Source organism: Solanum lycopersicum, chromosome 10 (genome assembly GCF_036512215.1).
Source record: "Solanum lycopersicum chromosome 10, SLM_r2.1".
NCBI classification, from domain to species: domain Eukaryota; kingdom Viridiplantae; phylum Streptophyta; class Magnoliopsida; order Solanales; family Solanaceae; genus Solanum; species Solanum lycopersicum.
The window spans coordinates 604,053-626,520 of NC_090809.1; the positions used below are offsets into that span (position 1 = coordinate 604,053).

Consider the following 22,468-nt stretch of genomic DNA (forward strand, 5'->3'; position numbering starts at 1 on the left):
GTTGCTTATTTAATAATGATTCAATATATAATATAATTCCAATTTGGTTTTAATTAATAATAATGATTTTTAATCTTAGATGTGCACGGATACATACTCAAATTTAAAAAATTTTAATAAATAAAAACACATCTTACCTAGTGTAGGATATCAATATTCAATAAATTTCAGCACACAATATAATGGCAAAAAGTTTGAGTTTGACACCACGTTTGTATTTTCTCTTTTGTAAAAGGTTTACACTAATGACCGGTAATGATCAAGACTTATTAATCGTCGATAGATAAAAAGAAATTGTTAGATATTTTGAATCTGATTTTTTTAAAAAAAAAATTAGCAACGTTGCGTCCAAAAATATCACCTTGCTATAAATTGATTTACATTTAATCATTAATACGTTCATATAATAAGTGTATCGTATTTTATTAAAAATTAAATATGTCGGTTTCCATATAGTCCAAGCCTACCTCATTTGCCGTCTTTAAGGTTTCGATATCACCGCCAAAATCATCAAAGATTGACTAAAATTACCAAATTAGGAAAATTAATAAATAATGCATTAATTCTTTTTTAATTATCACGTATGTTAACTAAAAATACCAAACTATTTTTTACTTATTCTTTTTTTAAAATTAAAAATACATTCAATATTACTCTTTATCGCTAAATAATAACATAAGTAGTAATAATATAAATTTTCAAATTTGATAAAACAACCCCATTTAAAAAAAATATATCAAATCAACAAGGTTAGAGTAAATATTTGCCAAACAAAGTTGCAGTAAATAAAAACATAATAATTAGAAAGTCAACACAATGTTCACATCTTTCAAAAATAATTCATCCCACTTTCGATTATTATTTTTATATATAGAGAAAAATTGTCCAGAAATTTAAAAAATCGTATAATATTTTTTTTATTTTAAATACTTTTCTTTTTATTTTTTAATTAAAATTTTTAAAATTAAAAAAAAACAAAAATATATTAAAAAATAAAATATATAATATGAAATATGTTATTTTATCACGATGCCAAAAGGATTTTTACTTTATAACCACCTCCTCCATATTTATTCTCAATTTCAATAAATGCACTTTACATGATCATTAATCATTATAGTTGAGAAAATATCCTCCAAATGTAGAAACATAATTGTTGATATAAAGTTCCCTTTTTCCTACTGTGGTGGTGTTCATACTATCATTACAAAATATTATGTTATTTTTTACTAACTATCAATATTCAATAATTCCATAAGTTGGAATTACCTAGTTTCCAATTAGAATTTTTAAGAAAATACTGTGTGGTGAACTCTGCTTTGGCAAATTTCTTTCTTAACATAATTAAACAGCCATGACTATTGATGATTCAAGCATAATTTCAACTCCAACCAGGCTAGAGGTAATTTTTTTTAACTGTTAATCTTTGTTATACATTCGGTAGAACTTAATAGTTTTAGCCTAAATTTTATATCTATTATATTTAAATTTTATATTTATTATATTTAAATTTATTTTTTAAAAAAGAAATTGGACTAGGGGAATCATAATTACCAATTGACTTACTGAAATCTCTGCCGCTTAAAATTTCAGAAACTTAGAATTTATAAATTTAAAATTTTAGCTCCGTTTCTGCTACCGTTAATATTTGTCAATTGACAGAGAAGTGTATCTGAATTTTTCAGGGAAAATATAGTGGAATGGTGGTATGTTGGATTCTTGGACTTGGGTCACTTGTTTCTTGGAATAGTATGCTAACAATTGGTGATTATTATTATCAACTTTTTCCTGTGAGTGTGTCTTTAATTTAATTATCCTCTTTTCTTTTTTTTTTAAAGAACATAGAAAAATGATGACTTTGATATGTTTGACAAAAGAGTTTATGTTACTCCGTCAATTAACTTTTAGTTGGAATGTTCGCTTTGTTGCTCGGACTCAATAAGAAAATTGTGAAGCGTATGTTGGATCTTTGATACAACTAGGTGGAAAGGCACAAGATCTGACTCATGGCTTATGTATAGATATTGATTCTTTCACGTATTTTGGAAGATTCAATGCGGTTTTGGTAGCATTATGGAGATTCCGAGCAACATTGAATATTAGAGCCCTTTTTGCGTGATAATTGTCAAAAACATATCTGAACTATTGTTTTTCTTGAGTTTCACATATCAACTATCAAATGCTTCCTTTTTTTCTATCTGAACGATGGTGATAGTTGTAGGAAAAGAGAACATTTGATAGTTGAGGTGTGTTTTAATGCATAGATGTCGATAGTTCAGGTAGGAAAAGGAAACAACTGATAGTTAGAGTATGAAACTCATGAACAAGTGATAATTCAAGTATATTTTTGATCATTAGCTCAATGCTTTATGATTGTTATATTTATTCACATTATAATTTGTAGTTAAGTTGAATTCATTGATAACTAATTAGTATATCTGCTTATAACTGGTTTGAATTTGTCATGTACAATGAAGAAATACCATCCTTCAAGGGTGCTTACTCTCGTTTATCAGCCGTTTGCACTCGCGACAATGGTTATTCTTGTATATAATGAGGCAAGAATCAATACAAGAAAGCGTAACCTAACTGGATTCACTCTTTTCTTCTTAAGCACATTCGCGCTCTTAGTGGTATGTTCTGATAAACTGCGCTGTCATTCCATTTGCTTTCTTTAATCATGTTTTGGTTTATCGCGACTTGAGTTTTCCTTCATGTCTTGCTAGTTGGATTTGGCCACGTCAGGAGCTGGCGGTCTTGGAAATTACATTGGTATATGTGCTATAGTCGCGGCTTTTGGAGTTGCTGATGCTTTTGTTGAAGGTGGAATGGTTGGAGATTTATCCTTCATGTGCCCTGAATTCATCCAAGTAAGATTGTCTCCATCTAATAACTCTTGTTCTTTAATTATCGCACTATTTTGTTGTAGTTTTGTTTCATTAGTAGTTGCTTTGATGTGTTTTTCCTTTAGCCGAGGGTGTATCAGAAACAACTCTCTACTTCCTAATGTAGGGGTAAGGTCTGCATGCGCTCTAACCTCCCGAGACTCTGCTTATGGGATTACACTGGATATTTTGTTGTTTGAATCACAATTGCAAAATGTTTTATTGCTGCTGTTATGATTTTTCAGTCATACTTAGCCGGTCTGGCTGCGTCTGGTGCTCTCACCTCGGCTTTAAGGCTTGTGACTAAAGCAGCTTTTGAAAGGGCTAGTAACGGTCTTCGCAAAGGAGTTAGTACGTGATCTATAATGCCATTGTTAGTTATCAAAACGAGACAAAAAAAGAGAACGCGCTTAAAATGTAGTAGTCGTCATTTCCTTAGTTAGAATCTTGTGTTTGTTAATTTTGCAGTGTTGTTTCTGGCTATCTCCACATTCTTTGAATTTCTATGCATTCTTCTATACGCGTTCGTCTTTCCTAAGCTACCAATCGTTAAGTACTACCGCACAAAGGCAGCAGCAGAGGGATCAAAAACTGTTGCAGCAGACTTAGCTGCCGCAGGCATCCAAACTGAAGCAACCGAAAGAGTAAGCAACTTATCGTTAACTAAAAAATTTGTTTATGGCTTCTTGATCTTAATTAACATTTTGTCGACTGAACAGGTTGATGCTAACGCTAAACAATTGGAGCGTCTGAGCAACAAACAGCTGTTCTTTCAGAACATCGATTACTTATTGGATTTGTTCTTGATTTATGTCCTGACTCTGTCGATTTTCCCAGGATTCTTGTACGAGAATACTGGTTCACACAAATTAGGCTCATGGTAAGCTTGCTTTCCTCTTCTCTGCTCGCGTATTTTGTCATGTCCTGCATTCAATTCTTGTATATATACGAGGTTTTAATTTGTTTGTTTCAGGTATGCTTTAGTCTTGATAGCAGTTTACAACATGTTTGATTTGATAGCAAGATACATTCCATTGATAGAGAAAATCAAGTTGAAATCACGGAATGGCCTAATGATCGCAACACTATCTCGTTTCTTGTTCATTCCTTGTTTCTACTTCACTGCAAAATACGGTGATCAAGGCTGGATGATAATGCTCGTGTCCGTCCTTGGACTCACTAACGGTTATCTCACCGTGTGTGTCCTCACAGTTGCTCCTCAGGGATACAAGGTTAGTGAAATAATACTTCCATATAAATCGAAAAAAAACGGAAACATTTGAACTTGTTGTATTCTGTTTCAACAGGGTCCTGAGCAAAATGCATTGGGCAACTTGCTAGTCTTATGCCTACTTGCTGGACTATTCTCTGGTGTTGCACTGGATTGGTTGTGGATTATTGGTAATGACAAATTCTAACAAAGAAATTGATATATACATAGGTATCGTTAACGACGTTATACAAAATGTTAAAATCTCTTTTTCGACTCTCCACGAGTCTGCAGTATAATAGGTGTGAGTTCAATTTTCACAGTATCATCTTTGGCTTCTCCTTCTGTATTTCCTATGTAAGTGTTTTTTTTTAGGAGAAAAGAATATCTGGTCCCATCTCTAAAGGTTTTTTTTTTTTATAAGGAGAAAAGAATATCTAGGGTCATTTTGTTTTTATATATATTTTTAATTTTTCTTTTTAGGGTCATCTCGATTTGATTATTTAAACTAGAAATTTTCTCGGTTTGGGACATTAAAAATTGGGGTAGGGAAGAGGAAATAAGGAAGGAGTTCGGAGTCAAAAAAATTGAACAAAATTTACAAAAGAAAAAAGAAAATAAGATTCAATAGGACAATATAAAAGGCGAAATCGCATCCGACTTGTAAGACTCTTACGTTACAAGTCGGATGCGATTTCACCTTTAATTGATAGTCTTTAGCTGGCAAAAGCTTCCAAGGAAAGAATAATCTCAAATTATTAAACATAATTAAATGACATAATTTCAATTTGAAAGGGAAAAAAAAAAGACATCCCTTGTTTTACATGCAATTTTCCCTGTTTTCTTATAATTTTGTTCGAGTACATAATTAATAAATTTTTCATGTTTTCTTATAAAATTGACTAAATTAAGCAAATTAAAATATATCGAGTTAATAAAACATATAAGTCTATCATCAACCCGCACAAATTTAGATATTTGCACGATTTTATGAGTTGATTATCAATAAATTTTGTATTTAGCTTTTCATATGGTATATGCATTCGTTATTTGAAACTGTTTAAATACAAGATACCCAAAGAAAAAGAAATGGATTATTTAAGGTAAGTCAAGTATGTCATAATTGATTAATTTCCACATGTTGGAAAAATAAGAAAAGGTATACTATAACCTAGCTTTTTGAAAATATGACTTTTTTAATTTCTCTATTCAATTTCTTCTTTGCTTGAAAATGTATTTTGTTTTCCTCAAGTGGTGTTAAAAGCAAATAAAGAAAGAGTCATAACAAAAAGAAACAAAGCTGAAAATAGTAAGAAGCCCAATTGATTTTTCTTTGGGCGGTTCGAAGAAGAAATTCAATTTAATCTTTTACTATGTGAATTAACATTTTTTCCTGTCCTTGGGAAGTCCATGGACTCTTTTATCATCGACGTGGGATCTTTTATTCATCAATCACCCTCATGTTTAAATTTTTTGTTGTGCGAAATTTGAGATAATACGAGAAAATATAAACGCGAAAAACAAGACAACAGATTTACGTGGTTCACCAATAAATTGGCTACGTCCACGGGAAGAGAGGGAGCAGTTTTATTATGGAGAGGCAAAAACAGAATTACAAAATAGGGTTTGCCATAGCGTCTATATATAGTGCTAAGCTACGCCCTAACAGGCTCGGGCCCAACATACAGAATTGACAGAAAATTAAGGGCCCAATACAACAACATTGTATACCGTCGGGCCGGGGGCGTCTCCGCCCCCCCGGACCCCCCGACTCGCTGACCGGACAGCGAGACCCCCGTCCTTTCTGTTTGTAGCGGGTCCGATTCAAGGCATTCAACATTTTTCTTTTTGGATATTAGAGCGTTCATATTTATAGACTGAGTTATTTTTTCACATCTCATTCGATTTGAGAGTTCATATCGAATAGGACCTGACTCTGATACTACATTGAAAAAAATTTAGAAAAAAATAGATCAAAAGAGGACGTTTGCCCAAGCAATAGAAAGTCCATGACTTTTTCAAAACCAATGTGGGATCTTTCGTTCATTACAACTCCCCCTCCCCTCCCTCGGGGTGCCACGTCTGAGCCTTGTCCCCAGACTAGAGGATGAGCATTCTATGGATTGGGATATTTTAAACCCTCTTAAATTGTTTCAGAGATTATCGATGAATTTGACTTAAATACTATTTTAAAAAATAATTTTTAAACTTAACTCATACCATGAAAATTAGTTCAAAGGAAGGTAATTTGCGGCAAGCCATATAAGGATGCTAACGAAATTTTTCACCATCAATGTGGGATCTTTCATTCAATACTCCTTGTATTTATGTATCCTTTTTTGGGCTAGAGCATGAAATTCATGGATGGAGGAATTTTGCATCCCCCACAAAATCGATCTGGGGATCCACATCGAATGAATCTGCTTTGATACTATGTTAAAATTGATTTTGAATCTAATTTATACACCTAAAATTGGATTAAGAGAAAGAATAATCCCAAACATGCGCAGAGCAACTTTAAGCGAAGGATGGTCAAGTGCACGTCCATCATGGGAAAGTGTATAAAGGTTAAACATAATAAATTTCTGGCTCCACCACTAATGTAGAACCAGGGTCGGCTCTTCCCTGTGTAAAATAAGGCTTATCCCTTAGGCCTCCAAATTTTTATCGAAAAATATTATGTGTTAAAATTTTTATAGAAAAAATTAATTATTTTCGATAAAAAGTATATTTTTAAAATATATATTATTTTACTCGGTTTGACGTATGTGGTCCTTCATTAAAAATAAGAATTAATGATGAAAAGTGTTGAACAAAGAGAATTACAAATTCTGTTTTATTTCGTTTTAAGCATTACAACAAACATATAAAAATGGGATAAATCAAGTCATCATCTTCTTGAATTTCATTTTGTGGTTTTAAGTCTTATCTTTATTTAATATTTGTCAACTCTACTTATAAGATTATGTTAACAATTCATATAATAATTATCTCGCTAAAAGAATGTTTTTTAATATTGAATTGATAAAATCTTAATCAATAACTGAAAAAACAACATTAACTACTAATAATTTTCATCTAAATAGTGTAAGGAAAATAAATTTTAAATAAATACATATAAACAATTTATTCCTATATTTATATTTTAGACCTCAAATTAAAATTTTACTTTAAATCTCTAATTACGTAAAGCCGTCCTAGTGGAACATTTATTAAAAATCAAACAAAAAGTGCAATTATATGAAGAACAAAAAAAAAAGTCAAAGAAGGGCATCATCTAAAGAAAGAGAAAACAAGAATTTGGAATTAATTTCCTTGAAAAAAGTCTCATGTGAACATGCATGTATTTGTTCATACTGTCCACTAAAATCAAATTTTGAATAAATAATAACAAAACAAAAAAAAACAGACAATATTGTGTGAGAGTAATATAAAGGATAATTAGGAAGAAATTAAAAAATAATAAGATGAAAATACAGACAAAAAACAGAAAATGACTTTTGCATTAAGTGGTTTATTCAATAAAAATTGAGAAAAGTCTATGGTCGGTGCTTTGTCAAACTACTACTTCCATCAATTTTGTATTATGATAGAATGATAGTTTAAATATTGTGTATGAAGTTTAAGTAAAAAATTTAAATTATATATATCTTTTTTGTGATAAATTAAAAAATAAATAAATGTCAACAAGTAAGAGAAATGAATTCAAATTTTAAAAGAGTAATGCTTGAATCATAAGTATTTTTTATTTCAAAATATAAAGTTACGAATTTGAATCACCAACAGAAAAAATAATAATACAGCTCTAACATAGGTGAAAAGAAAAGAAAAATTATTTATATTTTTCTCTTGTTGGAGTACGTATAGGTGACGTAAAGCTGACTTTACATGGGATTGTGGCTATACTTAATAAAAAAAATTTATTTAAATACATATTTTATTTTGTCATATTTAAAAGAATCTATCATTTAATAAAATATAAAGATTTTTGTTCTCTCCTGTTCTTAGAATCGATACATGAAATATGAAAATGTTAAGATTTTGAGACGAAAGAACTCCTTTGCTATCAAAATATCCAATATTTCGAAAAAATTTCATTGATTACCCATAGTCAGTGATGTTTTCGAAATCGAAACGTAATGTGTCGTGAATATTTTGAGAATGCAGTTCACCATTAAGTTCAAGAAACACGTAGATATAAATCCGAGTACTTACGACCGACTAGACAATTAATATTAATAATAAGCACCTAATTATAACTCTTCAATTACAAAAGACAAAACAATTACTATATTGTCCATATATCAACTGCCTCTTGATAATATAGACTTCACTAATTACTACTCGACTAACTCTAACCTCCAACATAACTCACAATTACCAAAGATGAAATGATCTACACTCCCTTATACTATAGGAGTATATCTATAATATGAGAGCATAAGACACTCCCTTTTTTGAAAATGGCTTTTTGCTTTAATATTTTTTATTGCCAAAATTAAGTTTCATTTTGTCAACATGTTCTTTTTAAAAGAGAGAAGAACTCTAGCTAGGAACAACATCTATCGAGAACTTTAGTTTTTTCTACGCTTCTGCTATAGCGTCTATCAATCACGACAGTTATATTGACGTGTGCGATTCTCTGCAGATCAAGCCCCTTTGATCCATAGTTTGTTCATTCATCAAAATCAAGAGTACAATAACATATAACTTTAAAATTAAAAATAAAAATGTTTACTTTCCGAACAACCTTCCAATACCTTATTAATTGTTTGATAAGGACTAAAAGGATAAAAGCCATGGTCAATGTAGCCAATTATTTGTAGACTTTCTTTTAATTGGTTACCTTTTGGGACCTTTAACACTATACCTTTGGCACTTCACCACATGTACCTCTCATCTTTTGGTCAAACTTCTACTTAATACAATTCAATTATGAATTTTTCTTTTAATACGTGAAAAAGACAACTAAGGAACACGTGTCATATTTCTAATCTCCAGAGTCTTAATTATTAAAATAATTAGATAAAATTTAAATTTTATGATTTCAAATTTTTATGTATTTTTTCAATTATTTGTTGCGATTTTAATAAATTTTCTACGCATAAATGTATTCACATGTTGTTTGTCATGATTAATGAAAAACGAAACCATCGATCGTTGCCTCTTTGTAATATAATCCATTTATTGCTTATATTTCTATTTTTAGAAGATTATCTTAAAGTTGGGATATAAAATATGAAGAATCACTTTGAAGATATATATACAATAACATGACCTATTGATTAATTATTGAGTTGTTTAAATAATAATGCATAATAAGGAAAGTCTTTGATATGATTGTGACTTTGGTTTCATGATTTTCTATCCATAGAGATAATTATTATACTATAGAAATTTTATTTCTATAATATTATCAACATACAAATTATATATTATAGCACCTTTTTTTTTGCATAGTATTTTAAAGAAATAAATAAAAAGAGAAAAACAAAATTGATGGTTATGGAAAGTCTTGGATACATTAGGTGAGATAAGCATCATCCATGTATATCAATGCACTTATCTATTTTATTATATTTTATTTTGAATAATTTATTTTATTTGTCCTTTATTTTATCTTGTTTCATGTGTTACTATCTAACACTAATAATTGGACATCATTTTTTAAATATAGAAAGGACAAGCTATAATTGATCATATTATAATCAAAGAATGCTTTTTTTTTGTTCTTCCAAATTTTTGAGTGATATTTCTTTACAATAGTAAATTACATAAATTCATTAACATCTAAAATATTTGGAATATCAAAGTTTAACATGCTACAATAACTTTCCCTCTCTTCTTCCGAAATCGTACTAGAGTTCGAATTTAATGAAGTTGGAGTTGACGATGGAGTAGATAAAGTTGGCAAAATAGAATTGAAGGTAAAATTTTGTGAGTTGAAGTTTAAAATATTCGATGATGATTGCTCCTCCACATTAGGTTGTTGCATGGCTAGAGTGTCACTATAAAATGGAACAGATGGAGTATTTAAATTGGAACAAGTTGAAATATTGTTAATAGGGTTTTGAATTAGGCTAGTTTGGCCAAATGGGGTCAACTTGTTTTGGACATATGAATTGCATAGTTGATTTTCTTGAAAATTACTTTGCAATAAGAAATTTTGGTTTTGGTGGTGAGAAGATAAAAGGGAATTGGCTAATCTCAAAATCTCAGGATTAACTAGGGATTGTACACCTAATAACCTTGAAATATTATTGTCCAATTGAGTTGAATTGTAGAGTGAAGGGTTGAAAATTGAGTTTAAATCAAGAAGATCAAGACGAGGGCTATGAGTTATTGGATCAATTCCCATTCTCAAAAGCTTTTTTCGAATATTAGTATTCCAATAATTTTTGATTTCGTTATCAGTCCTTCCTGGCAGACGAGCAGCAATAGCAGACCACCTATATATAGTAAAAAATGATACATAACAAGTTAGAATCAAACTATGGAATATATAAATTAAATTCATTTAAAAAACAAGTTGGATATCTAATTCCTTATAAGTTCAAAGTCATGGAGCAAATAAAGTAAAAAATTTGACAATAAAATATGAATACAAATATGAATTAATAAATAAAAATAGATTTTAGATGAAAAAAAAAAGAACTTACTTGTTTCCAAGAATACTATGCAAGTGGATGATTGTCTCTTCTTCTTCAAAAGAGAATTTTCCTCTTTTAATATCTGGCCTTAGATAATTAATCCAACGTAGCCTGCAACTCTTTCCACACCTTTGAAGCCCTATAAATTAAAAACATATTTATAAATATTACAAATCTTAAAATACGTCATAATATTTATGTGGTTATAAGACTTTTGATACTTTTTAGTCCCGTGACAGTATGTAAAAACTTATCATAAAGGATAAAATTAAAAGTTTAGCTAATTTTTTATTAAAATTAAGATGATCAGTAAAATTAAAAGTTTAGCTAATTTTTTGTTGAAGTTAAGATGATCAGTACGAAAGCGTAAAAAAGAAGGACAAACAAATAAGTTGTGTCTATCTTATTAAGTTACCAAAAAAGTCAGACGACTTTTAATAACTTTTAATTAAATCTTTTTTAAATTTAGAAAGAGATCATAAAAAAAAGCGACTTTTAAAAAGAAAAGAAGTTTACATAAAAAAAAATTACCAGCATTCTTAGGAAGAATCCTCCAATTTCCAGAGCCATATTTTTGTATGTAATCAATAAGCTTTTGATCTTCTTCTGTTGTCCATGGCCCTTTTTTAAGTCCATTTTTATCACAACAAGGTGTTCTTCCCATTGTGATAATTAAGTAAATATAAATTATTATTATTTTGAGTAATAACAATACTCAATAGTTAGACATATATATATGAGAAATTCAAAAGAAGAAAATAGTATTTAGTGTTGTTGAAATAATAATGTGGATTATATTGTGTGCTATATATATAGGGATGGAGAAAAACAATTTTCAAAAATTACGAAGTCAAAGGAAACAGGTACCGTCCTTTTTTTAATGGGATCATTATGGTTACGTGTCCCTTCTCATTTAAGAAATTATATATATATATATATTAAAAAAAATAGATTTGTTTAAGTAATCAAACATTTTTATATCGATTGACACTAGGCTGTTCAGAACCAAATCGAAATTGATAAGCCGAATCGATAAAAAAGTTATTGATTTATAGTATTGAATTATTGATTTAGTTGTTTTGATAACGGTTTTGATTTTTTTGTTATCGGTTATTGATTCTAAACGGTTTAAAGTTTTTTTTTAATGGGTTAACCGATAACCCGATAGTAAATTAATTAATTATATTTATACCATTTTATATATAAAGTCCTCGACTTGGAGTTTAATTTCCTATTTTTATTTTTGGTATTCTCAAACACTTGATTATTCTACAATGGTTTATTTGGTTAGTCACCTTGTTTCTAAGTGATTTTCAATGTTTTTTCTTTTGTGTCAAATCTTAACGAATAAACCGATAACCGAACCGATAATGATAAAAAACCGATAAACCAATAACCGATAAGCCAATATCATAATGATTCTATAACGGTTTAACATCTCTACAAACCGATAACCAATAAGCCAATTCCATAAACTTTAAAATCGAACTGAACTGGCCGATACACAATTCTAATTGACACGATGAAGAATAAATGAGAATATTACAAATTTTTTCTGAAGGTGGTGTAGAGAAAAATTGTATATGATAAAGTTTATTAAGTTTAACACCAAATTTAAGAAAGAAAAGCTTTTTCAAATGTGTGAAACTATTGACATAATTAACATGTTAAGCATTTATAATTTCTACTTTTATTGAGTAGGGGTGCAACCCCTATTGGATTTGGGTGAGTGGGGAAGGATTTAAAAATGATAAATTCAATTAATGTTTGTGTCTTCTATGGTAAAGTCAACACGATAATTAAGAAATATATAGAAATAAACCAAAAAACTAATGTAATAATATATTTATATAATTAGCTCCTATTTATCCCTCATTCATTTTCCACTCTTCTTTTGAATTTCTCCGTCTAATATATATTTAATTATTAATTTTTCATTACTGTCCTTAAAGCTTCCTTGAGATCTACCTTTGCTTGGGCTAAGGTTTCTCAAAATTAATTCATAAAAATATGATTTGATTCATTTTTTCGAATTTAGATAAATTATTGATTCATATATTTATTAATTCAGTCTATTTTAACTCACCCAATTAGTTTACTTAAAAATTTAATTGATATGTAGTTTTGATTCTTTATCCACAAGAAAGTTCAAATATTTTTTTTGAATATATATATAATAATAATAATAATAATAATAATAATAATAATAATAAGTTATTAGATACTTTAGAAGTTAAATAGAATAATTAGGCAATTTAAATTATGACTTAATTTTTAATCCTATCTATTTCAAACTAATTTTGACGGATAATACCTATATATTTTCTTCATCTCAAAATATCAATTTTAGCTCATTTTATGTCAATTTAAAACAGATATAAGATACAGTGTATTAGTACTCTATTTATTAAATATCTTTTGAGAATTAAGTACTATTATAAAGAAATATTTTTTTATATAAGAGTGTAGTAATTATTATTTTAAAATTTAAATTACTTGAACGACACTTATTTCGAAAGCAAAGGAAGTTCAGAATATGAGAAATAGATTTGCTAGAATGGGTAGTTTATATATTCATGTCAGATAAGGCCTAAATAATTACAAAATTATGACCTAAAGTCTCATCATTTTTTCCACCTTTATCTGTTTGAAAGATCATATTGTATTTTAGGTCAAACATTATTTTATGTAGATTCGAGAAAATATTTCCCATGCATGCTGTTCTTTTCCACTCAACCCTCCCTCCCCTCCCTATATTATTAATGAATTTATATATATATAAATATATATATATATATATATATATATATATATATATATATATATATATTACGGTTTATCTATTGTGGGACTCGTTTAAACTTGAAAATGAGTCGGTTTGTCCGTCGTGATCAGCTGACTCCATTGTTAAGGTCTTGAAGTACGTTCATGAAAAATTAAGACAAAAAATTTTAAAATTCCGGATCACAAAAAATTTATGGACTATAGCACACGAAATCGATAAAAATGGGGTTTACCTGTAGTGGGGCTCGTTTGAACTTGAAAATGGACCGATTTACCCGTCGGGACAAATTGGCTCCATTGCTAAAGTCTTAACAAACATCCATGAAAAATTTTGACATAAAAAGTATGAAATGCGAGATCACCAAAAATTCATGAACTATAGCACATAAAAATTGACAAAATTGGGGTTTTTACTTGTTTGAACTTGAAAATCGATCGGTTTGTCCGTCGGGATCAACTGGCTCCATTGCTAAGGTCTTAATGGACGTGCATGAAAAATTTTAGCCAAAAAAAATCCAAAATTCCGTATCACCAAAAATTCATGGACAATCGAAAAAATGGGGGTTTACCTGTTGTGGAGTTCATTTGAACTTAAAAATGGGCGGATTTGCCCTTCTAGACTAGTTGACTCTATTGCTAAGGTCTTAATGGACGTCCATGAAAATTTTTGGCAAAATGAAATTTGAAATTTCGGATCACCAAAAATTCATGGACTATAGCACAAGAAAATCGACAAAAATGGGGATTTACCTGCTGTGGGGCTCGTTTGAACTTTAAAATTGGCTGATTTGCCCGTCGGGACCAACTGATTCCATTGCTAAGGTCTTAATGGACGTCCATGAAAAATTTCAGCAGAAAAAAATCCAGAATTCCGGATCACCAAAAATTCATGGACTATAGCACACGAAAATCGATAAAATGAGGGTTTACATATTGTAGGACTCGTTTGAACTTGAAAATGGGTTGACTGTCGGGGCAAAATGTTCCATTTCCAAGGTCTTACTGACGTTCATGAAAAATTTCGGCTAAAAAAATATGATATTCCGGATTACAAAAAATTCATGGACTATAGCACACGAAAATTGACAAAAATGGGGATTTATCTGCCGTGGGGCACGTTTGAACTTGAAAATGGATCGGTTTTCCCGTCGGGACCAACTAGCACAATTGCTAAGGTCTTAAATGACGTCCATGGAAAATTTTGTCAATAAAAATTTGAAATTCTGGATCACCAAAAATTCATGGACTATAGCACACGAAAATCGACAAAAATGGGGTTTACCCGCTATGGAACTCGTTTGAACTTGAAAATAGACTGATTTCCTCGTTGGGACCAACTAGTTTCATTTCTAAGGTCTTAGCGGACGTCCATAAAAGATTTTGGCAAACAAAAACCGAAAATCCAGATCACCAAAAATTCATTGATTATAGCACACGAAAATCGATAAATGTGGGGGCTTACCTGCTGTGGGATTTGTTTGAACTTGAAAATGGATTGATTTGACCGTCGGGACCAACTATCTTCATTTCTAAGGTCTTAACGGACGTCTATGAAAAATTTTGGTAAAAATAAATCCGAATTTTTGGATGACCAAAAATTCATGAATTATAGCACACGAAAACCGATAAAAATGAGGGTTTACCTATTGTGGGGCTTGTTTGAACTTGAAAATGGATCGATTTGTCCGTTGGGACGAACTGGCTCCATTTCTAAGGTCTTAAAGAACGTCCATGAAAAAATTTGGCGAAAAAAATCCAGAATTTTTTATCACCAAAATTTCATGGACTATAGCACACAAAAATCGATAAAAATGGAGGTTTATCTATTGTGGATCTCGTTTGAACTTGAAAATGAGTCGATTTGTTCATCGCAACCAATTGGCTCCATTGTTAAGGTGTTATCGGACGTCCGTTAAAACTTTTGGTAAAAAAAATTCAGAATTTCAGATCATCAAAAATTCATGGACTATAACATACGAAATCGATAAAAATGGGGGTTTACTTGTTGGAGGCTTGTTTGAACTTGAAAATGGGATGGTTTTCCCATCGAGACCAACTGACTCCATTGCTAGGGTTTTAACGGATGTCCATGAAAAATTTCGGCAAAATTTTTTTAGAATTTCGAATCACCAAAAATTCATTGACTATAACACACTAAAAATCAACAAAAATGGGGGTTTACCTTTTGTGGGGCTCGTTTGAAGTTGTAAATGGGTCGGTTTGCTCGTAAGGACCAACTGGTTCCATTACTAAGGTCTTAATAGACGTCCATGAAAAATTTTGGTAAAATAAATTTGTAATTCTAAATCACCAAAAAAAACATACATGGGCTATAACACATGAAAATCGACACACATGGGGGTTTGTCTACCGTGGGGCTCGTTTGAACTTAAAATGGGTTGATTTGCCCCTCGAGACTTCATCAATAGAGTCTTAACGGACATTCATGAAAAATTTCAACAAAAAGAAATTCAGAATTCTGGATCACCAAATATTCATGGATCATAACATATGAAAGTCGATAAAAATGGGGTTTACCTGTTCTGGGTCTCATTTGAACTTTAAATGGGCCAATTTTTATGTTGAGACCAACTGACTCCGTTGCTAAGGTCTTAACGGACGTCTATGAAAAATTTTGATAAATTTTCTTTTTGAATTTCGGATCACTAAAAATTCATGGACTATAGTACATGAATATTACCAAAAATGGGAGTTTACCTGTTGTGGGGCTCGTTTGAACTTGAAAATGGATTGATTTGCCTGTTGGAACTAACTGGATCCATTGCTAGGTTTTAACAAACGTCCATGAAAAGTTTAGACAAATTTTTTTTTGGAATTTTGGTTCAGCCAAAATTCATGAACTATAGCACACGAAAATCGGCAAAAATGGGGGTTTACCTGCTGTGAGGTTCGTCTCAACTTGAAAATGGGCTGGTTTGCCCGTCGGGACCAACTGACTCTATTTTTAAGGTCTTAACAAACGTCCATGAAAAATTTTGGCAAAAAAACAAAATTCAAAATTGTAGATCACCAAAAAAAATCATGGACTATAGCACATGAAAGTCGATAAAAATGGGGGTTTACCTGCTGTGGGGATAGTTTGAAGTTTAAGATTGGCTGATTTGCCCGTTGGGACAAATTGACTCCATTTTTAAGGTTTTAACGGACGTCTCTGAAAAATTTCAATAAATTATTTTTTAGAAATCATCAATAATTTATGGACTATAGCACACGAAAATCGATTAAAATGGAATTTATTTGCTGTGAGACTCGTTTAAACTTAAAAATGAGTCAATTTGCCCATATATATATATATTCACTTGAGATGAGATTATGGGGTAAGAAATTTACTCGTGAAACTAAAATGCTAAAATAAATTGTCCTATCAAATTCAAGGATTTTTACGTTTTTGTCTCTTTACTCTTTGAATTTTCTGGATTGTTTTTTGTTAAAAAATAATAATGTTGGTGGGAATATGGTCTAAAAATACTAGATGTGGCATGTTTACCATTTTCCTTGTTAAATTCCTGACTTTGATATTGGTTGTAATATACATAATTTATCTTATTTTTAAGTTATCGATTTCACTTTCTATGAACAATTAGGTGGATGCGCAGATCTATAGTATGTAGCAGATGCATTCATGTGGACCTAGCAAGTAACCTTTTTAAGATTATGTAACGTATATGCTTGTTTTAAGAAATTCACTAAATATTTATTAATATTTGATTTTGAATTAGTCAATAACTATTATTGTATATTAATTTGAGTTTGTTATAGAAAAATGAGTTTGAATTTTGTCCCTTAAGCAAATTCATGTTCCCTTAGAAGGATTTTGTCATCACTAATTAGTTTGAAAGAACTCTTTGGACACATGAAATAATTGAATAATAAGTCTACGTGCCTTAATATAGAATTAGTCAACAAATCTATGCTGACAAATTTAACATATAACCTTATGATATATATTATTCACATTGAAAAATAGCACAATATTAGGAAAATGTCTCAATGTTTGGTGTCATGAAAGCAATTTATAAAGTAAAAATATAAAGTTTAGAATGCTGATTATGCTATTAGTTTGATTAAAACTATATATTAAATTTTAACGAATGCATAATATAATCTCATATAGTCAAATGGATAACCACTAAGTCCAGATTGTACCTTAGGTGTATCTTAGATAAAAATTAAAAAATATTGATGATACTTGCAATAATTTTAATCAATGCTTACATCTTCATACTTAAATTGGTAACAACTTGTCCAAATCTTAGTGTTTGCTTGTACATGAGTCCTAAAATTGTTAATTTACGTTAAGTGAGTAGATATTTATTGGGTCAAACATACAATTTTGCTAGAATTCAATAACTTTAATTCAAAGTTCGATCATATATGTGTTGAGAAAATCACTAAAAATATGTAAAAAAAAACTTAAAATCCGAACCAAGTTACTAGTACTTGATATATTGTCATTATCCTAAAATTTAAAATTCGTAAAGCTCAAATTCTGAGTTTACCTCTGTTTAGGTGGTTTTATCCTCAAATAATAGTGTGTGTTGTGCTTATCTTATTGTGAGTTGCTTCATTTCTCCAACAAACCTTCGAATATTTTCTACAGAAATGGGATTTTTTCTTTTAATAGAAATTGATTTTGAAAATAGCTATATTTAGATATGAGATCCAAAGTATTAGTGGATAACAATTTCTTAATACTATTTTAAGATATTTAGTCAAATAGTTGAAGTATTATATATGGGACTGGTGTACCAATAGCATTGACACTAATATTTTAGAGGAATGTCATGGATGGAGGTGGCAAAATTAGTTCATTATATCGTAATATATGTCAATTCATTTAAGTTTAGACTGATTATTAATATGATCATTTATTAGATTAGCCTTTTATAGTTCAGTTTATTAAAATGAAATCTGAATTGATTCCAGAAAAATCTTATTAAAATATTTTATTTTTTTAAAAAAACATTAATATATCATTTATAACTACAATAAAAAAAGAGAAAATAATGTCTTCATTATGTACTAAAAAATTACTGTACATGTTAGTTTGAGTGAATTAATAATTTAATCATTATTCATTATTAATTAATTCAATTTATTTTTATCGAATCAAATTCGACTTAATCGATCAACTCATGTAATACCTCTGTTCATGCATATACATGTATTATAACCATGCAATTCATGCATAGTTTAAAACGATATTCATATCAATTTAATATGTATTGATAATATAAATAATATTTGATAGTAACAAAATAAAATATATAGGTGCATATTGAAGCCTGATTGATTTGAGTTTGCAATATTTAAGACCTCCGAATAAAAACTTTTTTGCATAAAAAAATGATTCATATTTGAAGCTCGGATCTAAAATGTACGATTAATACGAATAGTTACAAATTATTATATTACTCCTAAATTGATGTTGTAAGACTTGTTTATACGTGCAACTCTAGGCATATTTCAAGGCTTTTAAATTTATTTGACCCTTTTTTTTAGCATTATATATAAATGGATTTGAATCTTAAATGGTGTCAAATATTTCGAGAACTTTCCAATATAATATGATTGACTTTTCTAGAATGATCCAGTATTTTCTCGAGATTATGAAAATATAAAATATAACCGACTGATTGATATATATATATATATATATATATATATATATATATATCATTCAAGAAGATTTTTAACATTTCTCCAATAATTGATGACATGTCAATATAATAATTTGACAAATAAATTTCAAGAACATTGCCATAGAAAATATGCAATTAGAGATGAAGTTTTTAAATTTTAGAATTATGAGTTTTAAATTTAATTGCTAAATTTGTTATCGTTATAATTATTTAGTTGCAATACAATATTTATAGGTAATTCATAATTTTTTCGATATCAATATAGAATTTAAACAAAAATTTAATAAATTCATCCAAATCCATAAATAATTTATCTATTATAACTGATGGAACATCTCCACAAATTGGCCTGTACTTATATTTCCCCTATTTCTCTCAAAATATTATAAGTTAATAACATAGTTACAATTAAGTAATTGAATATACTGAATGAACCCATTTGTTATTCCCTATAAATTGGTTGATATTAAAGATTATAAGAATTTAAGTTATATACGTTGTCAACGAAATTATACTATTACTTATGTAAGAGATATTTATAAATAAAAAAATATGAATTTATATATTTAAAATATTACTTATTACAATATTTGCATTGTTAATTTCTATAACAATTTTATATTATATTATCATACGGTGAAATAATATCGACTGAAGGTAAGTAAATTCTTTAGTTTTAATAAAAAAATTAACTAAGAAGGTAAGAAAGAATTACAACATAATGCGTTCATGTAAGATTTTTGTGAGAATAAATTTCTTGATCTCTAGGCTTGAAGGTGCTCGATAGGGCATGCGTTTTGGTATCATAAGGGTTTCTCATAGAAACATCTAACTATATTGTGAATTCTTGCGTACCTAATTTCAAAATTCAACGATCCCTAAAAGTGTTCTATCATTTATGTAATTAAATTCTTAAAACTCACATTTTTCCTTCAAAATTGATTAGTCATTAATTCTTGTCTTTTAAATGAACCACTATTTACTTTTTACTTTTTATTCATTGAACTTATGTTTAATGGAGCCTAAATTCTTGAAAAATTGAAATTATGTCTAAACAAAATATGTGAGATATTATATTATGTAAATATAAACTTTAGCCTCGTAAAAAAGTTTTATTTTATTTATTATAAGTGGTAAAAATTAAGTTTTGGACCTAGTATATCTTTACAAACTTAACCACAAACTATTGGGCCTGACTTGTGTGTTAGCTAGCCCAATTTCCAAGAAGCTTTTTGTACCACCCCCACCCCCAATAATCCAATTGATAAGTGTGCCAAAAACTTGTGGAGAAAATTGCCACACTTGTATTTAGTTACCTTCATATATTTATGTTTTATTTAGACTACAAATTTTTAAAATCATATTTCCTTGAATTTTGAATCAAATCAAATCAAACTAATTGATATAAAAGAATAAATTTTAAAAATTATATTTCTTTAAAGTTCGAATCAAATCAACGTAACTCGTATAAATTAATACAAAAGGAGAAAATAATTGGTCCAAACTTGGCTAATTGGTAGCCCAATTAATATACAACCATCCAAAATATGTCATGCATTTTAAACCACACAAAGAAATCCATATAGATAAAATACCAATCCACCCCATGTAAAATTGATTGAAGAAAAATAAAACATAACAATCTTTTTATTCCCCATTTTGTTCAAACAATGAATATGCTCAAAACTTGTGGAGAAAATTACCATCAATTAGTACCATCATTTATAAGTTCCAAATATCAAAATGCAAATGCTAATTATGTTGTAGAACCATTAAAATTTGCTTATAGAAAAAAGCAAATGCAAAGCTTAGTAGTGAAAGCAAATAATGGTGAAAGGCGTACCTTTTTGACACTAGAAGAAGCTGGCCTTGTTGAAGTGTCCGGCCTCAGCACTCATGAACGTTTTCTATGTCGATTGACGGTACGTCACAGATTTAAGTTATATACATCGATAGTACAATTTAATTTTTTGAAAATATGGCATGTTGATTTAATCAACAACGCAATTAGGATATTCATTAATCAGAGTTCAAATAAAATAAACACACAAAAAATCAAAAAAAATTGTTATGATTTATTATATGTATATGAAAATAGTTTTAACCATATTCCCTCGACCCAACTTGGCTCCCCCACAAGCCCCCCACTAGGCTTTTGAGCAATGATATAATTGTTTTTGTGTGACATTTAAAGTTAGGGAAAATTACATAAATTAATACATTTTAAAAAGTAATTATCGATTTTAGTAATATTTTTTAATTATTATTATTTATAGTAATATTTTTAATTATTATTATTTATAGTAATATTGTGTTATATCTGTAATATATATTAGAAGTGAATTATATATGCAATATATATGAATTATAATTATTTTTTAAAATATATCATATTTGTTTGGTAAAAAATTATCACATTTTATTATAAGTGTATTAAAATATGTGATAAATATATTATTCATCATTAAAATTTGTCTTATATGTGAATAATAAATTGTTCTTTGTAATATATATTAAAATTGTATTACAATTGAATTAAAAATGATCAAGTGAAAAAAATTATTGCTATAAATAGTAAATATTTTTTTATTATAGTGTTTTTATGCAGTGTAACACTGTAATTTGGAGGGGGCAAAAAAAAAAAATTAAAACGTTTGTAATTTTTTTTCCGCTCAATATTTGATATCTTTTTGAAATATTGATTAACGTAAATTTATATTATTTAAGACCAATTTAAAAGGAAAGTGCTCTATATAAAAAAAGAATTATTTTCACCACTCGAATCTAATGAAATCTTATCCGTGTCACCAGGTGAGAATAGTTGAATCAAATTATTAATATTAAAAAGAAAATTTGTGAACAAATGGAAGAAAAAAAAACATACAATGAGATATGTATTTGTTAAAATTACTATAAGTAGAGTGTCATACAACTATTTTTTTTGCAGATTTCATCTCTCAATTTATTAAAAGTGATAGGAGAACAAGAAGGTTGTTCAATTGAAGAGTTAAATGCTGGGAAAATATGTGATTGGTTCTTGAAAGATAAGCTTAAAAGAGAACAAAATTTGGATTCTGCTGTACTTCAATGGGATGAATCTGATTTCCAACTATAATTCTCCCTCTATTGAAAGTAATTATTTAAAAATATAAAAATGAACAAAACACTAATTCTTTTCCCTTAATAATACTCCTTGCTTCCTTTTTTATGTAGTAACGCTTATTTATTTTCAATGTCTGAATCTTATATGCTATGTTTGAATTAAGTTGTGGACAA

At 29.0% G+C, this 22,468-nt stretch overlaps 3 protein-coding genes across 4 annotated transcripts; 2 read left to right on the forward strand and 1 right to left on the reverse strand.

Annotated features, from left to right (window-relative positions):
• Nucleotides 1-1,116: 1,116 nt before the first annotated feature.
• On the forward strand, nucleotides 1,117-4,580 carry LOC104649496 (equilibrative nucleotide transporter 3-like). 2 transcript variants are annotated; one of them, XM_010328930.4, is made up of 9 exons: nucleotides 1,117-1,402; nucleotides 1,686-1,790; nucleotides 2,478-2,633; nucleotides 2,727-2,870; nucleotides 3,131-3,236; nucleotides 3,354-3,529; nucleotides 3,605-3,765; nucleotides 3,859-4,117; nucleotides 4,193-4,580. In XM_010328930.4, exons 1-9 carry the CDS (start codon nucleotides 1,355-1,357, stop codon nucleotides 4,301-4,303), a joined length of 1,266 nt encoding a protein of 421 aa, XP_010327232.1. In that variant the 5' UTR covers nucleotides 1,117-1,354; the 3' UTR covers nucleotides 4,304-4,580. The 2 variants fall into 2 exon arrangements, with proteins under 2 accessions (XP_010327232.1, XP_010327231.1); XM_010328929.4 differs by having other exon boundaries at nucleotides 1,189-1,402; nucleotides 3,354-3,765.
• A 4,324-nt stretch (nucleotides 4,581-8,904) lies between these two features.
• Nucleotides 8,905-11,532, reverse strand: LOC101245208 (transcription factor MYB102-like). Its single transcript, XM_004248311.5, has 3 exons — nucleotides 11,277-11,532; nucleotides 10,755-10,884; nucleotides 8,905-10,544 (listed from the first exon to the last, which is right to left on the reverse strand). Exons 1-3 carry the CDS (start codon nucleotides 11,407-11,409, stop codon nucleotides 9,866-9,868), a joined length of 942 nt encoding a protein of 313 aa, XP_004248359.2. The 5' UTR covers nucleotides 11,410-11,532; the 3' UTR covers nucleotides 8,905-9,865.
• Nucleotides 11,533-20,785: 9,253 nt separating this feature from the next.
• On the forward strand, nucleotides 20,786-22,468 carry LOC104649495 (uncharacterized). Its single transcript, XM_010328928.4, has 2 exons — nucleotides 20,786-21,114; nucleotides 22,140-22,468. The coding sequence occupies exons 1-2, from the start codon at nucleotides 20,863-20,865 to the stop codon at nucleotides 22,305-22,307; spliced, it is 420 nt and encodes a 139-aa protein (XP_010327230.1). The 5' UTR covers nucleotides 20,786-20,862; the 3' UTR covers nucleotides 22,308-22,468.